A 17,494-nucleotide genomic window follows, 5' to 3' on the forward strand; every position below is an offset into this window, starting at 1 on the left:
ATGCACCTGTACTGACCTCGCCTTCTGGATGATAGCGGGGTGAACAGGCAGTGGCTCGGGTGGTTGATGTCCTTGATGATCTTTATGACCTTCCTGTAACATCGGGTGGTGTAGGTGTCCTGGAGGGCAGGTAGTTTGCCCCCGGTGATGCGTTGTGCAGACCTCACTACCCTCTGGAGAGCCTTACGGTTGAGGGCGGAGCAGTTGCCGTACCAGGCGGTGATACAGCCCGCCAGGATGCTCTCGATTGTGCATCTGTAGAAGTTTGTGAGTGCTTTTGGTGACAAGCCGAATTTCTTCAGCCTCCTGAGGTTGAAGAGGCGCTGCTGCGCCTTCTTCACGATGCTGTCTGTGTGAGTGGACCAATTCAGTTTGTCTGTGATGTGTATGCCGAGGAACTTAAAACTTGCTACTCTCTCCACTACTGTTCCATCGATGTGGATAGGGGGGTGTTCCCTCTGCTGTTTCCTGAAGTCCACAATCATCTCCTTAGTTTTGTTGACGTTGAGTGTGAGGTTATTTTCCTGACACCACACTCCGAGGGCCCTCACCTCCTCCCTGTAGGCCGTCTCATCGTTGTTGGTAATCAAGCCTAGTAGGTACCAAAAATATTCAAAGGCCATTTTCTCAGAAGTGAGGTTACAAGTTTATCAACTCTCAAAGCAGAATTACTTTCCCATTGTTCATCAACTGTAGTGTATGATGGACCATTTTGTAGCTCTGTGTCTCTACATTTATCCAATGCAACAACAAAAAAAAAAAATATATATATATAAAATCCAAAGTTGCTTCATAAGACTGAAATCAAGGTGATTGGTCAACATATTATATACAGTATTTAGCATATGTCTTGCTCTCTCTAACTCGTTGTATTCAGGACAGAAAGTTCATTTCTTTGCAACATTTATTTGCAGTTTTACTTTAGTCTTATTGCAAACAGGATGTATGTTTTTTGAATAGTTTGTATTCTGTACTGACTTCCTTCTTGACTGGGTGGTGTAATTAGTAACTTCACCATGCTCAAAGGGATATTCAATATCTGCTTTAAAAAAAAAACACATCTACTTATGGGTTCCCTTCTTTGCGAGGCATTGGAAAACCTCCCTGGTCATTGTGGTTGAATCTGTATTCACTACTCGACTGATGGACCTTACAATTATCTGTATGTGTGGGGTGCATGGATAAGGTAGTCATTTAAAATGTTGTTTTTTTTTAAACACTTATTGCACCCAGAGTGAGTCCATGTGCTTTAACAAGTCACATAATAAGTTACATGTTTTACTCCTGAGCTTTGTTTAGGTTTGCCATAACAAAGGGCTTGAATACTTATTGACTTTATTTAGGTTTGCCATAACAAAGGGCTTGAATACTTATTGACTTTATTTAGGTTTGCCATAACAAAGGGCTTGAATACTTATTGACTTTATTTAGGTTTGCCATAACAAAGGGCTTGAATACTTATTGACTTTATTTAGGTTTGCCATAACAAAGGGCTTGAATACTTATTGACTTTATTTAGGTTTGCCATAACAAAGGGCTTGAATACTTATTGACTTTATTTAGGTTTGCCATAACAAAGGGCTTGAATACTTATTGACTTTATTTAGGTTTGCCATAACAAAGGGCTTGAATACTTATTGACTTTATTTAGGTTTGCCATAACAAAGGGCTTGAATACCTATTGACTTTATTTAGGTTTGCCATAACAAAGGGCTTGAATACTTATTGACTTTATTTAGGTTTGCCATAACAAAGGGCTTGAATACTTATTGACTTTATTTAGGTTTGCCATAACAAAGGGCTTGAATACTTATTGACTTTATTTAGGTTTGCCATAACAAAGGGCTTGAATACTTATTGACTTTATTTAGGTTTGCCATAACAAAGGGCTTGAATACCTATTGACTTTATTTAGGTTTGCCATAACAAAGGGCTTGAATACTTATTGACTTTATTTAGGTTTGCCATAACAAAGGGCTTGAATACTTATTGACTTTATTTAGGTTTGCCATAACAAAGGGCTTGAATACTTATTGACTTTATTTAGGTTTGCCATAACAAAGGGCTTGAATACTTATTGACTTTATTTAGGTTTGCCATAACAAAGGGCTTGAATACTTATTGACTTTATTTAGGTTTGCCATAACAAAGGGCTTGAATACCTATTGACTTTATTTAGGTTTGCCATAACAAAGGGCTTGAATACTTATTGACTTTATTTAGGTTTGCCATAACAAAGGGCTTGAATACCTATTGACTTTATTTAGGTTTGCCATAACAAAGGGCTTGAATACCTATTGACTTTATTTAGGTTTGCCATAACAAAGGGCTTGAATACTTATTGACTTTATTTAGGTTTGCCATAACAAAGGGCTTGAATACTTATTGACTTTATTTAGGTTTGCCATAACAAAGGGCTTGAATACTTATTGACTTTATTTAGGTTTGCCATAACAAAGGGCTTGAATACTTATTGACTTTATTTAGGTTTGCCATAACAAAGGGCTTGAATACTTATTGACTTTATTTAGGTTTGCCATAACAAAGGGCTTGAATACTTATTGACTTTATTTAGGTTTGCCATAACAAAGGGCTTGAATACTTATTGACTTTATTTAGGTTTGCCATAACAAAGGGCTTGAATACTTATTGACTTTATTTAGGTTTGCCATAACAAAGGGCTTGAATACTTATTGACTTTATTTAGGTTTGCCATAACAAAGGGCTTGAATACTTATTGACTTTATTTAGGTTTGCCATAACAAAGGGCTTGAATACTTATTGACTTTATTTAGGTTTGCCATAACAAAGGGCTTGAATACTTATTGACTTTATTTAGGTTTGCCATAACAAAGGGCTTGAATACTTATTGACTTTATTTAGGTTTGCCATAACAAAGGGCTTGAATACTTATTGACTTTATTTAGGTTTGCCATAACAAAGGGCTTGAATACTTATTGACTTTATTTAGGTTTGCCATAACAAAGGGCTTGAATACTTATTGACTTTATTTAGGTTTGCCATAACAAAGGGCTTGAATACTTATTGACTTTATTTAGGTTTGCCATAACAAAGGGCTTGAATACTTATTGACTTTATTTAGGTTTGCCATAACAAAGGGCTTGAATACTTATTGACTTTATTTAGGTTTGCCATAACAAAGGGGTTGAATACTTATTGACTTTATTTAGGTTTGCCATAACAAAGGGCTTGAATACTTATTGACTTTATTTAGGTTTGCCATAACAAAGGGCTTGAATACTTATTGACTTTATTTAGGTTTGCCATAACAAAGGGCTTGAATACTTATTGACTTTATTTAGGTTTGCCATAACAAAGGGCTTGAATACTTATTGACTTTATTTAGGTTTGCCATAACAAAGGGCTTGAATACTTATTGACTTTATTTAGGTTTGCCATAACAAAGGGCTTGAATACTTATTGACTTTATTTAGGTTTGCCATAACAAAGGGCTTGAATACCTATTGACTTTATTTAGGTTTGCCATAACAAAGGGCTTGAATACTTATTGACTTTATTTAGGTTTGCCATAACAAAGGGCTTGAATACTTATTGACTTTATTTAGGTTTGCCATAACAAAGGGCTTGAATACTTATTGACTTTATTTAGGTTTGCCATAACAAAGGGCTTGAATACTTATTGACTTTATTTAGGTTTGCCATAACAAAGGGCTTGAATACTTATTGACTTTATTTAGGTTTGCCATAACAAAGGGCTTGAATACTTATTGACTTTATTTAGGTTTGCCATAACAAAGGGCTTGAATACCTATTGACTTTATTTAGGTTTGCCATAACAAAGGGCTTGAATACTTATTGACTTTATTTAGGTTTGCCATAACAAAGGGCTTGAATACTTATTGACTTTATTTAGGTTTGCCATAACAAAGGGCTTGAATACCTATTGACTTTATTTAGGTTTGCCATAACAAAGGGCTTGAATACTTATTGACTTTATTTAGGTTTGCCATAACAAAGGGCTTGAATACTTATTGACTTTATTTAGGTTTGCCATAACAAAGGGCTTGAATACTTATTGACTTTGTTTAGGTTTGCCATAACAAAGGGCTTGAATACTTATTGACTTTATTTAGGTTTGCCATAACAAAGGGCTTGAATACTTATTGACTTTATTTAGGTTTGCCATAACAAAGGGCTTGAATACCTATTGACTTTATTTAGGTTTGCCATAACAAAGGGCTTGAATACTTATTGACTTTATTTAGGTTTGCCATAACAAAGGGCTTGAATACTTATTGACTTTATTTAGGTTTGCCATAACAAAGGGCTTGAATACTTATTGACTTTATTTAGGTTTGCCATAACAAAGGGCTTGAATACTTATTGACTTTATTTAGGTTTGCCATAACAAAGGGCTTGAATACTTATTGACTTTATTTAGGTTTGCCATAACAAAGGGCTTGAATACTTATTGACTTTATTTAGGTTTGCCATAACAAAGGGCTTGAATACTTATTGACTTTATTTAGGTTTGCCATAACAAAGGGCTTGAATACTTATTGACTTTATTTAGGTTTGCCATAACAAAGGGCTTGAATACTTATTGACTTTATTTAGGTTTGCCATAACAAAGGGCTTGAATACTTATTGACTTTATTTAGGTTTGCCATAACAAAGGGCTTGAATACTTATTGACTTTATTTAGGTTTGCCATAACAAAGGGCTTGAATACTTATTGACTTTATTTAGGTTTGCCATAACAAAGGGCTTGAATACTTATTGACTTTATTTAGGTTTGCCATAACAAAGGGCTTGAATACTTATTGACTTTATTTAGGTTTGCCATAACAAAGGGCTTGAATACTTATTGACTTTATTTAGGTTTGCCATAACAAAGGGCTTGAATACTTATTGACTTTATTTAGGTTTGCCATAACAAAGGGCTTGAATACTTATTGACTTTATTTAGGTTTGCCATAACAAAGGGCTTGAATACTTATTGACTTTATTTAGGTTTGCCATAACAAAGGGCTTGAATACTTATTGACTTTATTTAGGTTTGCCATAACAAAGGGCTTGAATACTTATTGACTTTATTTAGGTTTGCCATAACAAAGGGCTTGAATACTTATTGACTTTATTTAGGTTTGCCATAACAAAGGGCTTGAATACTTATTGACTTTATTTAGGTTTGCCATAACAAAGGGCTTGAATACTTATTGACTTTATTTAGGTTTGCCATAACAAAGGGCTTGAATACTTATTGACTTTATTTAGGTTTGCCATAACAAAGGGCTTGAATACTTATTGACTTTATTTAGGTTTGCCATAACAAAGGGCTTGAATACTTATTGACTTTATTTAGGTTTGCCATAACAAAGGGCTTGAATACTTATTGACTTTATTTAGGTTTGCCATAACAAAGGGCTTGAATACTTATTGACTTTATTTAGGTTTGCCATAACAAAGGGGTTGAATACTTATTGACTTTATTTAGGTTTGCCATAACAAAGGGCTTGAATACCTATTGACTTTATTTAGGTTTGCCATAACAAAGGGCTTGAATACCTATTGACTTTATTTAGGTTTGCCATAACAAAGGGCTTGAATACCTATTGACTTTATTTAGGTTTGCCATAACAAAGGGCTTGAATACTTATTGACTTTATTTAGGTTTGCCATAACAAAGGGCTTGAATACTTATTGACTTTATTTAGGTTTGCCATAACAAAGGGCTTGAATACTTATTGACTTTATTTAGGTTTGCCATAACAAAGGGCTTGAATACTTATTGACTTTATTTAGGTTTGCCATAACAAAGGGCTTGAATACCTATTGACTTTATTTAGGTTTGCCATAACAAAGGGCTTGAATACCTATTGACTTTATTTAGGTTTGCCATAACAAAGGGCTTGAATACCTATTGACTTTATTTAGGTTTGCCATAACAAAGGGCTTGAATACCTATTGACTTTATTTAGGTTTGCCATAACAAAGGGCTTGAATACTTATTGACTTTATTTAGGTTTGCCATAACAAAGGGCTTGAATACTTATTGACTTTATTTAGGTTTGCCATAACAAAGGGCTTGAATACTTATTGACTTTATTTAGGTTTGCCATAACAAAGGGCTTGAATACTTATTGACTTTATTTAGGTTTGCCATAACAAAGGGCTTGAATACTTATTGACTTTATTTAGGTTTGCCATAACAAAGGGCTTGAATACTTATTGACTTTATTTAGGTTTGCCATAACAAAGGGCTTGAATACTTATTGACTTTATTTAGGTTTGCCATAACAAAGGGCTTGAATACTTATTGACTTTATTTAGGTTTGCCATAACAAAGGGCTTGAATACTTATTGACTTTATTTAGGTTTGCCATAACAAAGGGCTTGAATACTTATTGACTTTATTTAGGTTTGCCATAACAAAGGGCTTGAATACTTATTGACTTTATTTAGGTTTGCCATAACAAAGGGCTTGAATACTTATTGACTTTATTTAGGTTTGCCATAACAAAGGGCTTGAATACTTATTGACTTTATTTAGGTTTGCCATAACAAAGGGCTTGAATACTTATTGACTTTATTTAGGTTTGCCATAACAAAGGGCTTGAATACTTATTGACTTTATTTAGGTTTGCCATAACAAAGGGCTTGAATACTTATTGACTTTATTTAGGTTTGCCATAACAAAGGGCTTGAATACTTATTGACTTTATTTAGGTTTGCCATAACAAAGGGCTTGAATACTTATTGACTTTATTTAGGTTTGCCATAACAAAGGGCTTGAATACTTATTGACTTTATTTAGGTTTGCCATAACAAAGGGCTTGAATACTTATTGACTTTATTTAGGTTTGCCATAACAAAGGGCTTGAATACTTATTGACTTTATTTAGGTTTGCCATAACAAAGGGCTTGAATACTTATTGACTTTATTTAGGTTTGCCATAACAAAGGGCTTGAATACTTATTGACTTTATTTAGGTTTGCCATAACAAAGGGCTTGAATACCTATTGACTTTATTTAGGTTTGCCATAACAAAGGGCTTGAATACCTATTGACTTTATTTAGGTTTGCCATAACAAAGGGGTTGAATACCTATTGACTTTATTTAGGTTTGCCATAACAAAGGGCTTGAATACTTATTGACTTTATTTAGGTTTGCCATAACAAAGGGCTTGAATACTTATTGACTTTATTTAGGTTTGCCATAACAAAGGGCTTGAATACTTATTGACTTTATTTAGGTTTGCCATAACAAAGGGCTTGAATACTTATTGACTCAAGACATTTCAGCGTTTCATTTTTTTATTAATTTGTAAAAACAAAATTCCACTTTAACATTATGGGGTAATGTGTGTGTGCGTGTGTGTGTAGACCAGTGACACATCTCAATTGAATCATTTTTCAATTCAGTCTTTAACACAACAAGATGTGTAAGTGAAGGAGTGTGAACACTTTCTGAAGGCACTGTAGTGCACTACTTTGGACCAGAGCCTTATGGGTCTTGTTAAAAAACAGTTCACCTCATACGAAATAGGATGCCTTTTGAGACACAGCAGGTTGTTTTTGAGAAACCCTTAGGGCCCAGTTGGTTATAATAGGATGCGCCAGCAGTACAAAATGAACAAAACAAAAAAATCTAGGCCAACAAACCGGTTTGGTTTCTGCTGACTGACTGTTGTTGGTAGTGAAGTACAGATTATTTCCTTTTAGGATGCCTTTCCCTTTTTTCCTCTTGGGGATAAGGGGCAGAATTTTCACTTTTGGTTAAATAGCGTGCCCAATTTAAACTTCCTGCTACTTATGCCAAGAATATAAGATATGCATATTATTCATAGATTTGGATAGAAAACACTCTGAAATTTCTAAAACTGTTTGAATCATGTCTGTGACTATAACAGAACTTATGTAGCAGGCAAAACCCTGAGGACGAGCTGTTCAGATCCCCCCCCCCTCCCTCTGTTCCTTATATTGTCTTTGCCATTGAGTATTTAATAGGAACCCATTTTCAGTTCCTACCGCTTCCACACGGTGTCGCCAGTGTTTGGAATATGGTTGAAGTTATTTCTTTGTTTATTGAGGAAGTAGGCCAACTCGGAACTGGGGGACACATTTGTGAGTTGCGCAAGACGTGAACAGCAGTGCTGGTTTGGTTTCCTTCCTGTATTGAATACAGATTGCCCCGTCTACAATTTGATCGATTATTAACGTTTAAAAATACCTAACGTTGTATTACAAAAGTAGTTTGAAATATTTTGGCAAAGTTTATAGGCAACTTTTGAAATATTTTGTGGTGACGTTGTGTTTTGGAAAGCTGTTTTTTTTCTGGATCAAACGCGCTTTATCAATGGACATTTTCGATATATATGGACGGAATAAATCAAACAAAAGAACCAATTGTGATGTTTATGGGACATATTGGAGTGCCAACAAAAGAAGCTTGTCAAAGGTAATGTATATTTTATTTCAGCGTTTTGTGTAGCGCCTGCTACGCTAGCTCCTTTGACTGCAGATGAATACAGGCTAAGAAGCCTTTTTAAAATCTCACATGTTGGCTGGATTCACAACGAGTGTAGCTTTAATTGAGTCTTACATGTGTGATTTAATGAAAGTTTGAATTTTATAGCATTTTATTTGAATCTGGCGCTCTGCAATTGGCCAGTTGAGACGCTAGCGTCTCCCCTATCCATATTAAGGTGCCTTTCCCTTTATTAAGGTGCCTTTCCTTTTTTAAGGTGCCTTTCCTTTTTTAAGGTGCCTTTCCTTTTTTAAGGTGCCTTTCCCTTTATTAAGGTGCCTTTCCCTTTATTAAGGTGCCTTTCCCTTTATTAAGGTGCCTTTCCCTTTATTAAGGTGCCTTTCCCTTTATTAAGGTGCCTTCCCTTTATTAAGGTGCCTTTCCCTTTATTAAGGTGCCTTTCCCTTTATTAAGGTGCCTTTCCCTTTATTAAGGTGCCTTTCCCTTTATTAAGGTGCCTTTCCCTTTAATAAGGTGCCTTTCCCTTTATTAAGGTGCCTTTCCCTTTATTAAGGTGCCTTCCCTTTATTAAGGTGCCTTTCCCTTTATTAAGGTGCCTTTCCCTTTAATAAGGTGCCTTTCCCTTTAATAAGGTGCCTTTCCCTTTATTAAGGTGCCTTTCCCTTTATTAAGGTGCCTTTCCCTTTATTAAGGTGCCTTTCCCTTTATTAAGGTGCCTTCCCTTTATTAAGGTGCCTTTCCCTTTATTAAGGTGCCTTTCCCTTTAATAAGGTGCCTTTCCCTTTATTAAGGTGCCTTTCCCTTTATTAAGGTGCCTTTCCCTTTATTAAGGTGCCTTTCCCTTTATTAAGGTGCCTTTCCCTTTATTAAGGTGCCTTTCCCTTTATTAAGGTGCCTTTCCCTTTATTAAGGTGCCTTTCCCTTTATTAAGGTGCCTTTCCCTTTATTAAGGTGCCTTTCCCTTTATTAAGGTGCCTTTCCCTTATTAAGGTGCCTTTCCCTTTATTAAGGTGCCTTTCCTTTTCTAAGGTGCCTTTCCCTTTATTAAGGTGCCTTTCCCTTTACAATTATTTAGTGCTTTCATTACTGCATGTGAAACGAGGCCTCAGTACTGTAACTGAAGAATGTCACCCAGGCTTTTGTGGAACGAGCTCCATTATCCAAATAATCATGTCATACAGGGAAGAACAATGAAGCTGCTCATAAAAACACTAGTTATCTTTACCCCAATACATCCTCTCTGTTCATATTCCGAACAGGCAGTGACCACGAGATAGGGTACGTACGGACTGGGAGTTCAGTCAAGATTTGATTTAGTTTTGCTCTCGTGTTTCAACTGCGGCGGGTTTTTTTTGTTTGTTGTTGAGTTCTCACTTCGGCACAGCTTGAGTTGAAGAGGGCTGGTTAAAGTTGGATTGCAATGGTCAGATTCCCAGATTGCACTTTTGTATTGGACTGCAATGCATCTATAGTCAGAAACAAGAACAGTTTCCCAACACTGATAATGATAAGTCTGGCTGTGTTTAACGTTAAGTCCATTTTTTTTATTTCACTTCGGCTAACTCAATTCACTTTAATTAAGGTTGTTCCTTCCTGCCTGCTTTAAACCCTGACATACTTTGTCATGATGATGAGGTTAACCTGCTCTGTTGTCGTGGTGGTCACGTTAACCTGCTCTGTTGTCATGGTGATTTGCCTATCCAGAGGGCATGTGAGGTGTCTGGCTTCTCCTCTAATGTATTAACTGCTGTTCTGTGTGGTGTTCTGGGTACCCCCCCCGAGCAGACTGTAATGAGTCGGTGGTGATTCCCCCTGAGCACACTGTAATGAGTCGGTGGTGATTCCCCCTGAGCAGACTGTAATGAGTCGGTGGTGATTCCCCCTGAGCAGGCTGTAATGAGTCGGTGGTGATTCTCCCTGAGCACACTGTAATGAGTCGGTGGTGATTCCCCCTGAGCAGACTGTAATGAGTCGGTGGTGATTCCCCCTGAGCACACTGTAATGAGTCGGTGGTGATTCCCCCTGAGCACACTGTAATGAGTCGGTGGTGATTCCCCCTGAGCACACTGTAATGAGTCGGTGGTGATTCCCCCTGAGCAGACTGTAATGAGTCGGTGGTGATTCCCCCTGAGCACACTGTAATGAGTCGGTGGTGATTCCCCCTGAGCAGACTGTAATGAGTCGGTGGTGATTCCCCCTGAGCACACTGTAATGAGTCGGTGGTGATTCCCCCTGAGCACACTGTAATGAGTCGGTGGTGATTCTCCCCGAGCAGACTGTAATGAGTCGGTGGTGATTCCCCCTGAGCACACTGTAATGAGTCGGTGGTGATTCCCCCTGAGCACACTGTAATGAGTCGGTGGTGATTCCCCCTGAGCACACTGTAATGAGTCGGTGGTGATTCCCCCTGAGCACACTGTAATGAGTCGGTGGTGATTCCCCCTGAGCACACTGCAATGAGTCGGTGGTGATTCCCCCTGAGCAGACTGTAATGAGTCGGTGGTGATTCCCCCTGAGCAGACTGTAATGAGTCGGTGGTGATTCCCCCTGAGCAGACTGTAATGAGTCAGTGGTGATTCCCCCTGAGCAGACTGTAATGAGAATCATGCTCTACTGCCCTGTCACAGGAATGACAAAATCCCATGGTACTATTCCTCCTGGTAGTACTATCTATCTGCAGCTGTTCATAATCTATTGGTAAATAGCCCACCCATTTTCACCTACCTCATCCCCACAGTTTTTATTTATTTACTTTTCTGCTCTTTTGCACACCAATATCTCTACCTGTACATGATCATTTATCAATCCAGTGTTAATCTGCAATATTGTAATTATTCGCCTACCTCCTCATGCCTTTTGCACACATTGTATATAGACTCCCCTTTTTTTTCTACTGTGTTATTGACTTGTTAATTGTTTACTCCATGTGTAACTCTGTGTTGTCTGTTCACACTGCTATGCTTTATCTTGGCCAGGTCGCAGTTGTAAATGAGAACTTGTTCTCAACTAGCCTACCTGGTTAAATAAAGGTGAAATAAAAAAATAAAATAAAAATCTAGAATAGTACTATCAGTGTACACACGCGTACTTGCCTCCTACTGTGGTCATTCAGTCTCCTCTATGAATCACATCTGCACGAACCCAGTCTTTACTGAGTCATCCATACATCAATTGTCTTAAATCATTTATTTATTACTAAGTGATTCAAAGAAATGCATAAAGAAAGTAAATATGGTTACAAGGAATGATAGGAGAATGTGCCCCTAGTGGGCTAAACCGGTATCACGGCTTGGTGGACAAAACGGGGCGTGGGGGTCAGCAGAGTTAATTATAACAATTGAAATACTAATCCTTTACACATGAACTCTCAGTCATTCGGGAGCAATTGCTATATATGTGTGTGTGTATATATGTGTATGTATGTGTGTGTGTGTGTATATATGTGTATGTATGTATGTGTGTGTGTGTGTGTGTATATATATATATATATATATATACACACACGTGTGTGTGTGTATATATATATATATATATATATATATATATATATATACATATACATATACATATACACACACACACACACACACACACACACACACACACACACACACACACACACACACATATATATGTATGTGTGTATATATATGTATGTGTGTATATATATATGTATGTGTGTGTGTGTGTATGTATGCGCTCAGTGTGTCGTCTTGATGGCTGGTGAAAAGTTTGTTTCTTTTGTAGAATTCTGTCTCTCTGTGTGTGTGTGTTGTGGTTAGAGTGGATTGTTAAAAGATTCAGCAATGGTCTACAACCTTCGTCCCCTCCTAATGGAGAAAAACATGGTCTGGTGATAATTTCTCAAAGTTGGGTTTTATTTGGAATTGCAGAAAAGGGCTGTCCCAGGATGTTTGACCCTAACTGGGCTCAGGGGCAGTCCTCTGATTTAGTTAGCTCCAATTCCCTTTTTGCGTTTTCCTTCATTAAACATTCCAAAATCACATTGTAAAATTGTGTAAACAGTATCATACTCACTCATTCATCATATACAACCATTAGATGTAAACCTCATATCTGAGGCTATTATATAAACAGCGTTATGGTAATGTGTCCACACCATCTCCCATGAGCTTCCCCAAGTTGTGCCAAACGGACCAGTTCGTAGCTGGATTCTTCACCAATCTTTTAAACCTTCTCCGGAACATGAAATTTGTTCGGACCTTGAGTTCTTCTGAGGTGGAAGAAATTCCTTTGTTCTCTATCAAATTTCACTCTGTCTCTTATACTGTGTGGCCATGAGGAGATCCTCAGGAATTTACGACGTCTCTCTGACCACAGCAGCCTAGTTGGAGGAAAGGGGGAGGCAGGGAGAGGGGGATGGGGCTTGCTGTACCCAAACAGGGCAACGTCATGACAGTAGGGTACTTCTTTCTCCTGGCGATGCAACAGATCAACAGGTCTTTTGAAGCCTCGTGCTCGGTCCACTATGAGAGAGAGAGACGCACCCAGGAGCACGTGGACTCTGTGTATGATGCTAACTGTTCTCCTTCTGGCTCCTCTCTCCAGGCGGTTTCTCTGTGGTGTTCCTGGCCCGGACACAGAGTGGCATGCGCTGCGCTCTCAAGAGGATGTATGTCAACAACGTCCCTGACCTCAACATCTACAAGAGAGAGATCACTATTATGGTGGGCATAGAGTGTGAGAGACTGTGTGTGTGTTTGCACCTTAACACGATTACTTGACTTAGGTCTGTGACGGCCATTTGAATTTCGGATGACGGTTATTGGCCAGCCAAATCAATTGTAAATTTTTTTAATGTCCTTTTTCTTTTTCTTTTTCCACATCAGCAGATGTCACAGTGTTTATACAGAAACCCAGAATAAAACCCACAAATGATTGTGGTCACCATAATATCCATTCAATGCACATTTTCTCCGCTCCTGACTGCATGTGCTGCCACAGAAATATAATGAATAAAACAGGCGTACCCATTCCAGTCAATGATGGCATAATGGGTCAGACTGGCGGACATCGTGAGTGTACCAATGGGAGCAAAGCAGGAAGTAAACGCCAGAAGTGTACCCACCCATGTGCTGTGATTTATCTATTTAAAAAAAAAAAGTGTATTGAAGTGACTGGACATTACAGGGACACATCATTTAAAAATACAAATAAATGGTTTTAACTTTTATTTGACTAGGCTAGTCAGTTAAGAACAAAGACTTATTTACAATGACGGCCTAGGAACAGTAACCCTAACGACGCTGGGCCAATTGTGACGCAGCCCTATGGTACTCCCAATCACGGCCGGATATGATTCAGCCTGGATTCGAACCAGGGACTGTAGTGAAGCCTCTTGCACTGTGATGCAGTGCCTTAGACCCCTGTGCCACTCTTGAGCCCAGTTAGAGGTAGACTCAGAGAAATTACGGCACAAAATAAAGATAATAATAATAGATAATCGATTTCTTCTGCAACAATGCGAGGCTTGATTTCTCCGCTGTTTTGGTCCCCGTACCTACCACACCGTTAACGGCGTGAAGCGAACCCTTGCAGATACGGTGTGAGAGCGAAGTCTTGTATCTCACTCATCTCAATATCTGCGTTTCTGCTCGTGGCAAAGTCATTTCGCTGAGTCTACCTTTTTTTTCCCACATTTGAATGAACATTCTACATTAGCGTGGAACCTTGCTTGTTTCAGCAAAGGAGCAACAAAGTTTCATTCTCGTTAAGTCTGTTAGTGCAGAAAGGGACTCAACCACTTGAATGCCATCAGCTGTTTTGATGGTCTTCGTCCGTAACCATTGGTAATACAGTAATTGTGACTGCCCTAGCTTGAATTTGTCTTTAATGTCTTACGCCATACAGAAAATCCACTTGTTATTTGAAATGAATTACCTCTAAGAAAGAGAGTAGATGAACATGTTTCCCCTGTCTAACTCAACAGCTAGTTTATTTTCTGTGGGGTTTGCTGACTTAAATCATGAGTAATATGTACACTACCTGTCTCAAAATGTCCATAAACAAAGACCTTTCTTCTGAAACTTGTCATTCTATTCTTGTTCTGAGAAATGAAGGCGCTTTCATGAGAGAAATTGCCAAGAAACATAAGATCTCATGTAACACTCCCTTCAGAGAACAGAGAAAACTGGCACTAACCAGAATAGAAAGGGGAGTTGGAGGCCCTGGTGCACAACTGAGCAAGAGGACGAGTACATTAGTGTGTAGTTTGAGAAACAAACGCTTCACTAGTCCTCAACTGGCAGCTTCATCTCAATGTCAACAGTGAAGATGTGACTCCGGTATGCTGGCTTTCTTGGTAGAGTAGCAAAGAGAGAACCATATCTCAGACTGGCCAATAAAAATACAATATTAAGATGGGCAAAAGAACACACTGGACAGAGGAAGACAACAAAAAAAAAGTTATGGACAGACGAATCTAAGTTTGAGGTGTTCGGATCACGAAGAACATTTTGTGAGATGAAGAAAAGATGCAGGAGGAGTGCTTGACGCCGTCCGTCAAGCATGGTGGAGGCAATGTGATGGTCTGGGGGTGTTTTGGTGGTGGTAAAGTGGGAGATTTGTACAGGGTAAAAGGGATCTTGAAGAAGGAAGGCTATCACTCCATTTTGCAACGCCATGCCCTGTGGACGACGCTTAATTGGAGCCAATTCCTTCTACAACAGGACAATAACCCAAAGCACAGCTCCAAACTATGCAATAACTATTTAGGGAAGAAGCAGTCGGCTGGTATTTTGTCTGTGCTGGCCACTCCATTATAGTCTCAGGTTTTCAACTCTATTGAGCTGTTGTGGGAGCAGCTTGACCGTATGGTACATAGGAGGTGCCCATCAAGCCAATCCAACTTGTGGGAGGAGCTTCAGGAAGCATGGGGTGTAACTGTGACTACCATAGATGTGAGGTGGCTGTGACTACCGTAGATGTGAGGTGGCTGTGACTACTGTAGATGTGAGGTGGCTGTAACTGTGACTACCGTAGATGTGAGGTGACTGTAACTGTGACTACCGTAGATGTGAGGTGGCTGTAACTGTGACTACCGTAGATGTGAGGTGACTGTAACTGTGACTACCGTAGATGTGAGGTGACTGTGACTACCGTAGATGTCAGGTGACTGTGACTACCGTAGATGTCAGGTGACTGTGACTACCGTAGATGTGAGGTGGCTGTAACTACCGTAGATGTGAGGTGGCTGTGACTACCGTAGATGTGAGGTGACTGTGACTACCGTAGATGTGAGGTGGCTGTGACTACCGTAGATGTGAGGTGGCTGTGACTGTGACTACCGTAGATGTGAGGTGACTGTGACTACCGTAGATGTGAGGTGGCTGTAACTGTGACTACCGTAGATGTGAGGTGGCTGTAACTGTGACTACATCTACGGTAGTCACAGTCACCTCACATCTACGGTAGTCACTTGTCATTCCAATCTCCTTTGCATTAGCGTAGCCTCTTCTGTACCCTGTCAACTATGTGTCTATCTATCCCTGTTCTCTCCTCTCTGCACAGACCATACAAACGCTCCACACCGCGTGGCCGCGGCCACCCTAATCTGGTGGTCCCAGCGCGCACGACCCACGTGGAGTTCCTGGTCTCCGGTAGCCTCTGGAACTGCCGATCTGCGGCCAACAAGGCAGAGTTCATCTCAGCCTATGCCTCCCTCCAGTCCCTCGACTTCCTGGCACTGACGGAAACATGGATCACCACAGATAACACTGCTACTCCTACTGCTCTCTCTTCGTCCGCCCACGTGTTCTCGCACACCCCGAGAGCTTCTGGTCAGCGGGGTGGTGGCACCGGGATCCTCATCTCTCCCAAGTGGTCATTCTCTCTCTCTCCCCTTACCCATCTATCTATCGCCTCCTTTGAATTCCATGCTGTCACAGTTACCAGCCCTTTCAAGCTTAACATCCTTATCATTTATCGCCCTCCAGGTTCCCTCGGAGAGTTCATCAATGAGCTTGATGCCTTGATAAGTTCCTTTCCTGAGGACGGCTCACCTCTCACAGTCCTGGGCGACTTTAACCTCCCCACGTCTACCTTTGACTCATTCCTCTCTGCCTCCTTCTTTCCACTCCTCTCCTCTTTTGACCTCACCCTCTCACCTTCCCCCTACTCACAAGGCAGGCAATACGCTCGACCTCATCTTTACTAGATGCTGTTCTTCCAGTAACCTCATTGCAACTCCCCTCCAAGTCTCCGACCACTACCTTGTATCCTTTTCCCTCTCGCTCTCATCCAACACTTCCCACACTGCCCCTACTCGGATGGTATCGCGCCGTCCCAACCTTCGCTCTCTCTCCCCCGCTACTCTCTCCTCTTCCATCCTATCATCTCTTCCCTCTGCTCATACCTTCTCCAACCTTTCTCCTGATTCTGCCTCCTCAACCCTCCTCTCTTCCCTTTCTGCATCCTTTGACTCTCTATGTCCCCTATCCTCCAGGCCGGCTCGGTCCTCCCCTCCCGCTCCGTGGCTCGACGACTCATTGCGAGCTCACAGAACAGAGCTCCGGGCAGCCGAGCGGAAATGGAGGAAAACTCGCCTCCCTGCGGACCTGGCATCCTTTCACTCCCTGCTCTCTACATTTTCCTCCTCTGTCTCTGCTGCTAAAGCCACCTTCTACCACTCTAAATTCCAAGCATCTGCCTCTAACCCTAGGAAGCTCTTTGCCACCTTCTCCTCCCTCCTGAATCCTCCTCCCCCTCCCCCCCCCTCCTCCCTCTCTGCAGATGACTTCGTCAACCATTTTGAAAAGAAGGTCGACGACATCCGATCCTCGTTTGCTAAGTCAAACGACACTGCTGGTTCTGCTCACACTGCCCTACCCTGTGCTCTGACCTCTTTCTCCCCTCTCTCTCCAGATGAAATCTCGCTTCTTGTGACGGCCGGCCGCCCAACAACCTGCCCGCTTGACCCTATCCCCTCCTCTCTTCTCCAGACCATTTCCGGGGACCTTCTCCCTTACCTCACCTCGCTCATCAACTCATCCCTGACCGCT

The 17,494-nt window shown here is 40.2% G+C and overlaps 2 protein-coding genes across 3 annotated transcripts in view; one reads left to right on the forward strand and one right to left on the reverse strand.

Moving 5' to 3' along the window:
- The window catches only part of LOC135513724 (anthrax toxin receptor 2-like), a 1,178,227-nt gene that overhangs the window by 418,642 nt on the left and 742,091 nt on the right, over nucleotides 1–17,494 (reverse strand). The gene's annotated exons all lie outside the window — the stretch shown is intronic.
- Nucleotides 1–17,494, forward strand: part of LOC135513722 (BMP-2-inducible protein kinase-like) — a 124,707-nt gene that overhangs the window by 38,415 nt on the left and 68,798 nt on the right. For both annotated transcript variants that reach the window (XM_064936608.1, XM_064936609.1), the window contains exon 2: nucleotides 13,044–13,162. In XM_064936608.1, the coding sequence (XP_064792680.1) occupies nucleotides 13,044–13,162 (119 nt within the window). The remainder of the gene's footprint in view (nucleotides 1–13,043; nucleotides 13,163–17,494) is intronic.

This window comes from Oncorhynchus masou, chromosome 25 (assembly GCF_036934945.1).
Source record: "Oncorhynchus masou masou isolate Uvic2021 chromosome 25, UVic_Omas_1.1, whole genome shotgun sequence".
Taxonomy (NCBI): domain Eukaryota; kingdom Metazoa; phylum Chordata; class Actinopteri; order Salmoniformes; family Salmonidae; genus Oncorhynchus; species Oncorhynchus masou.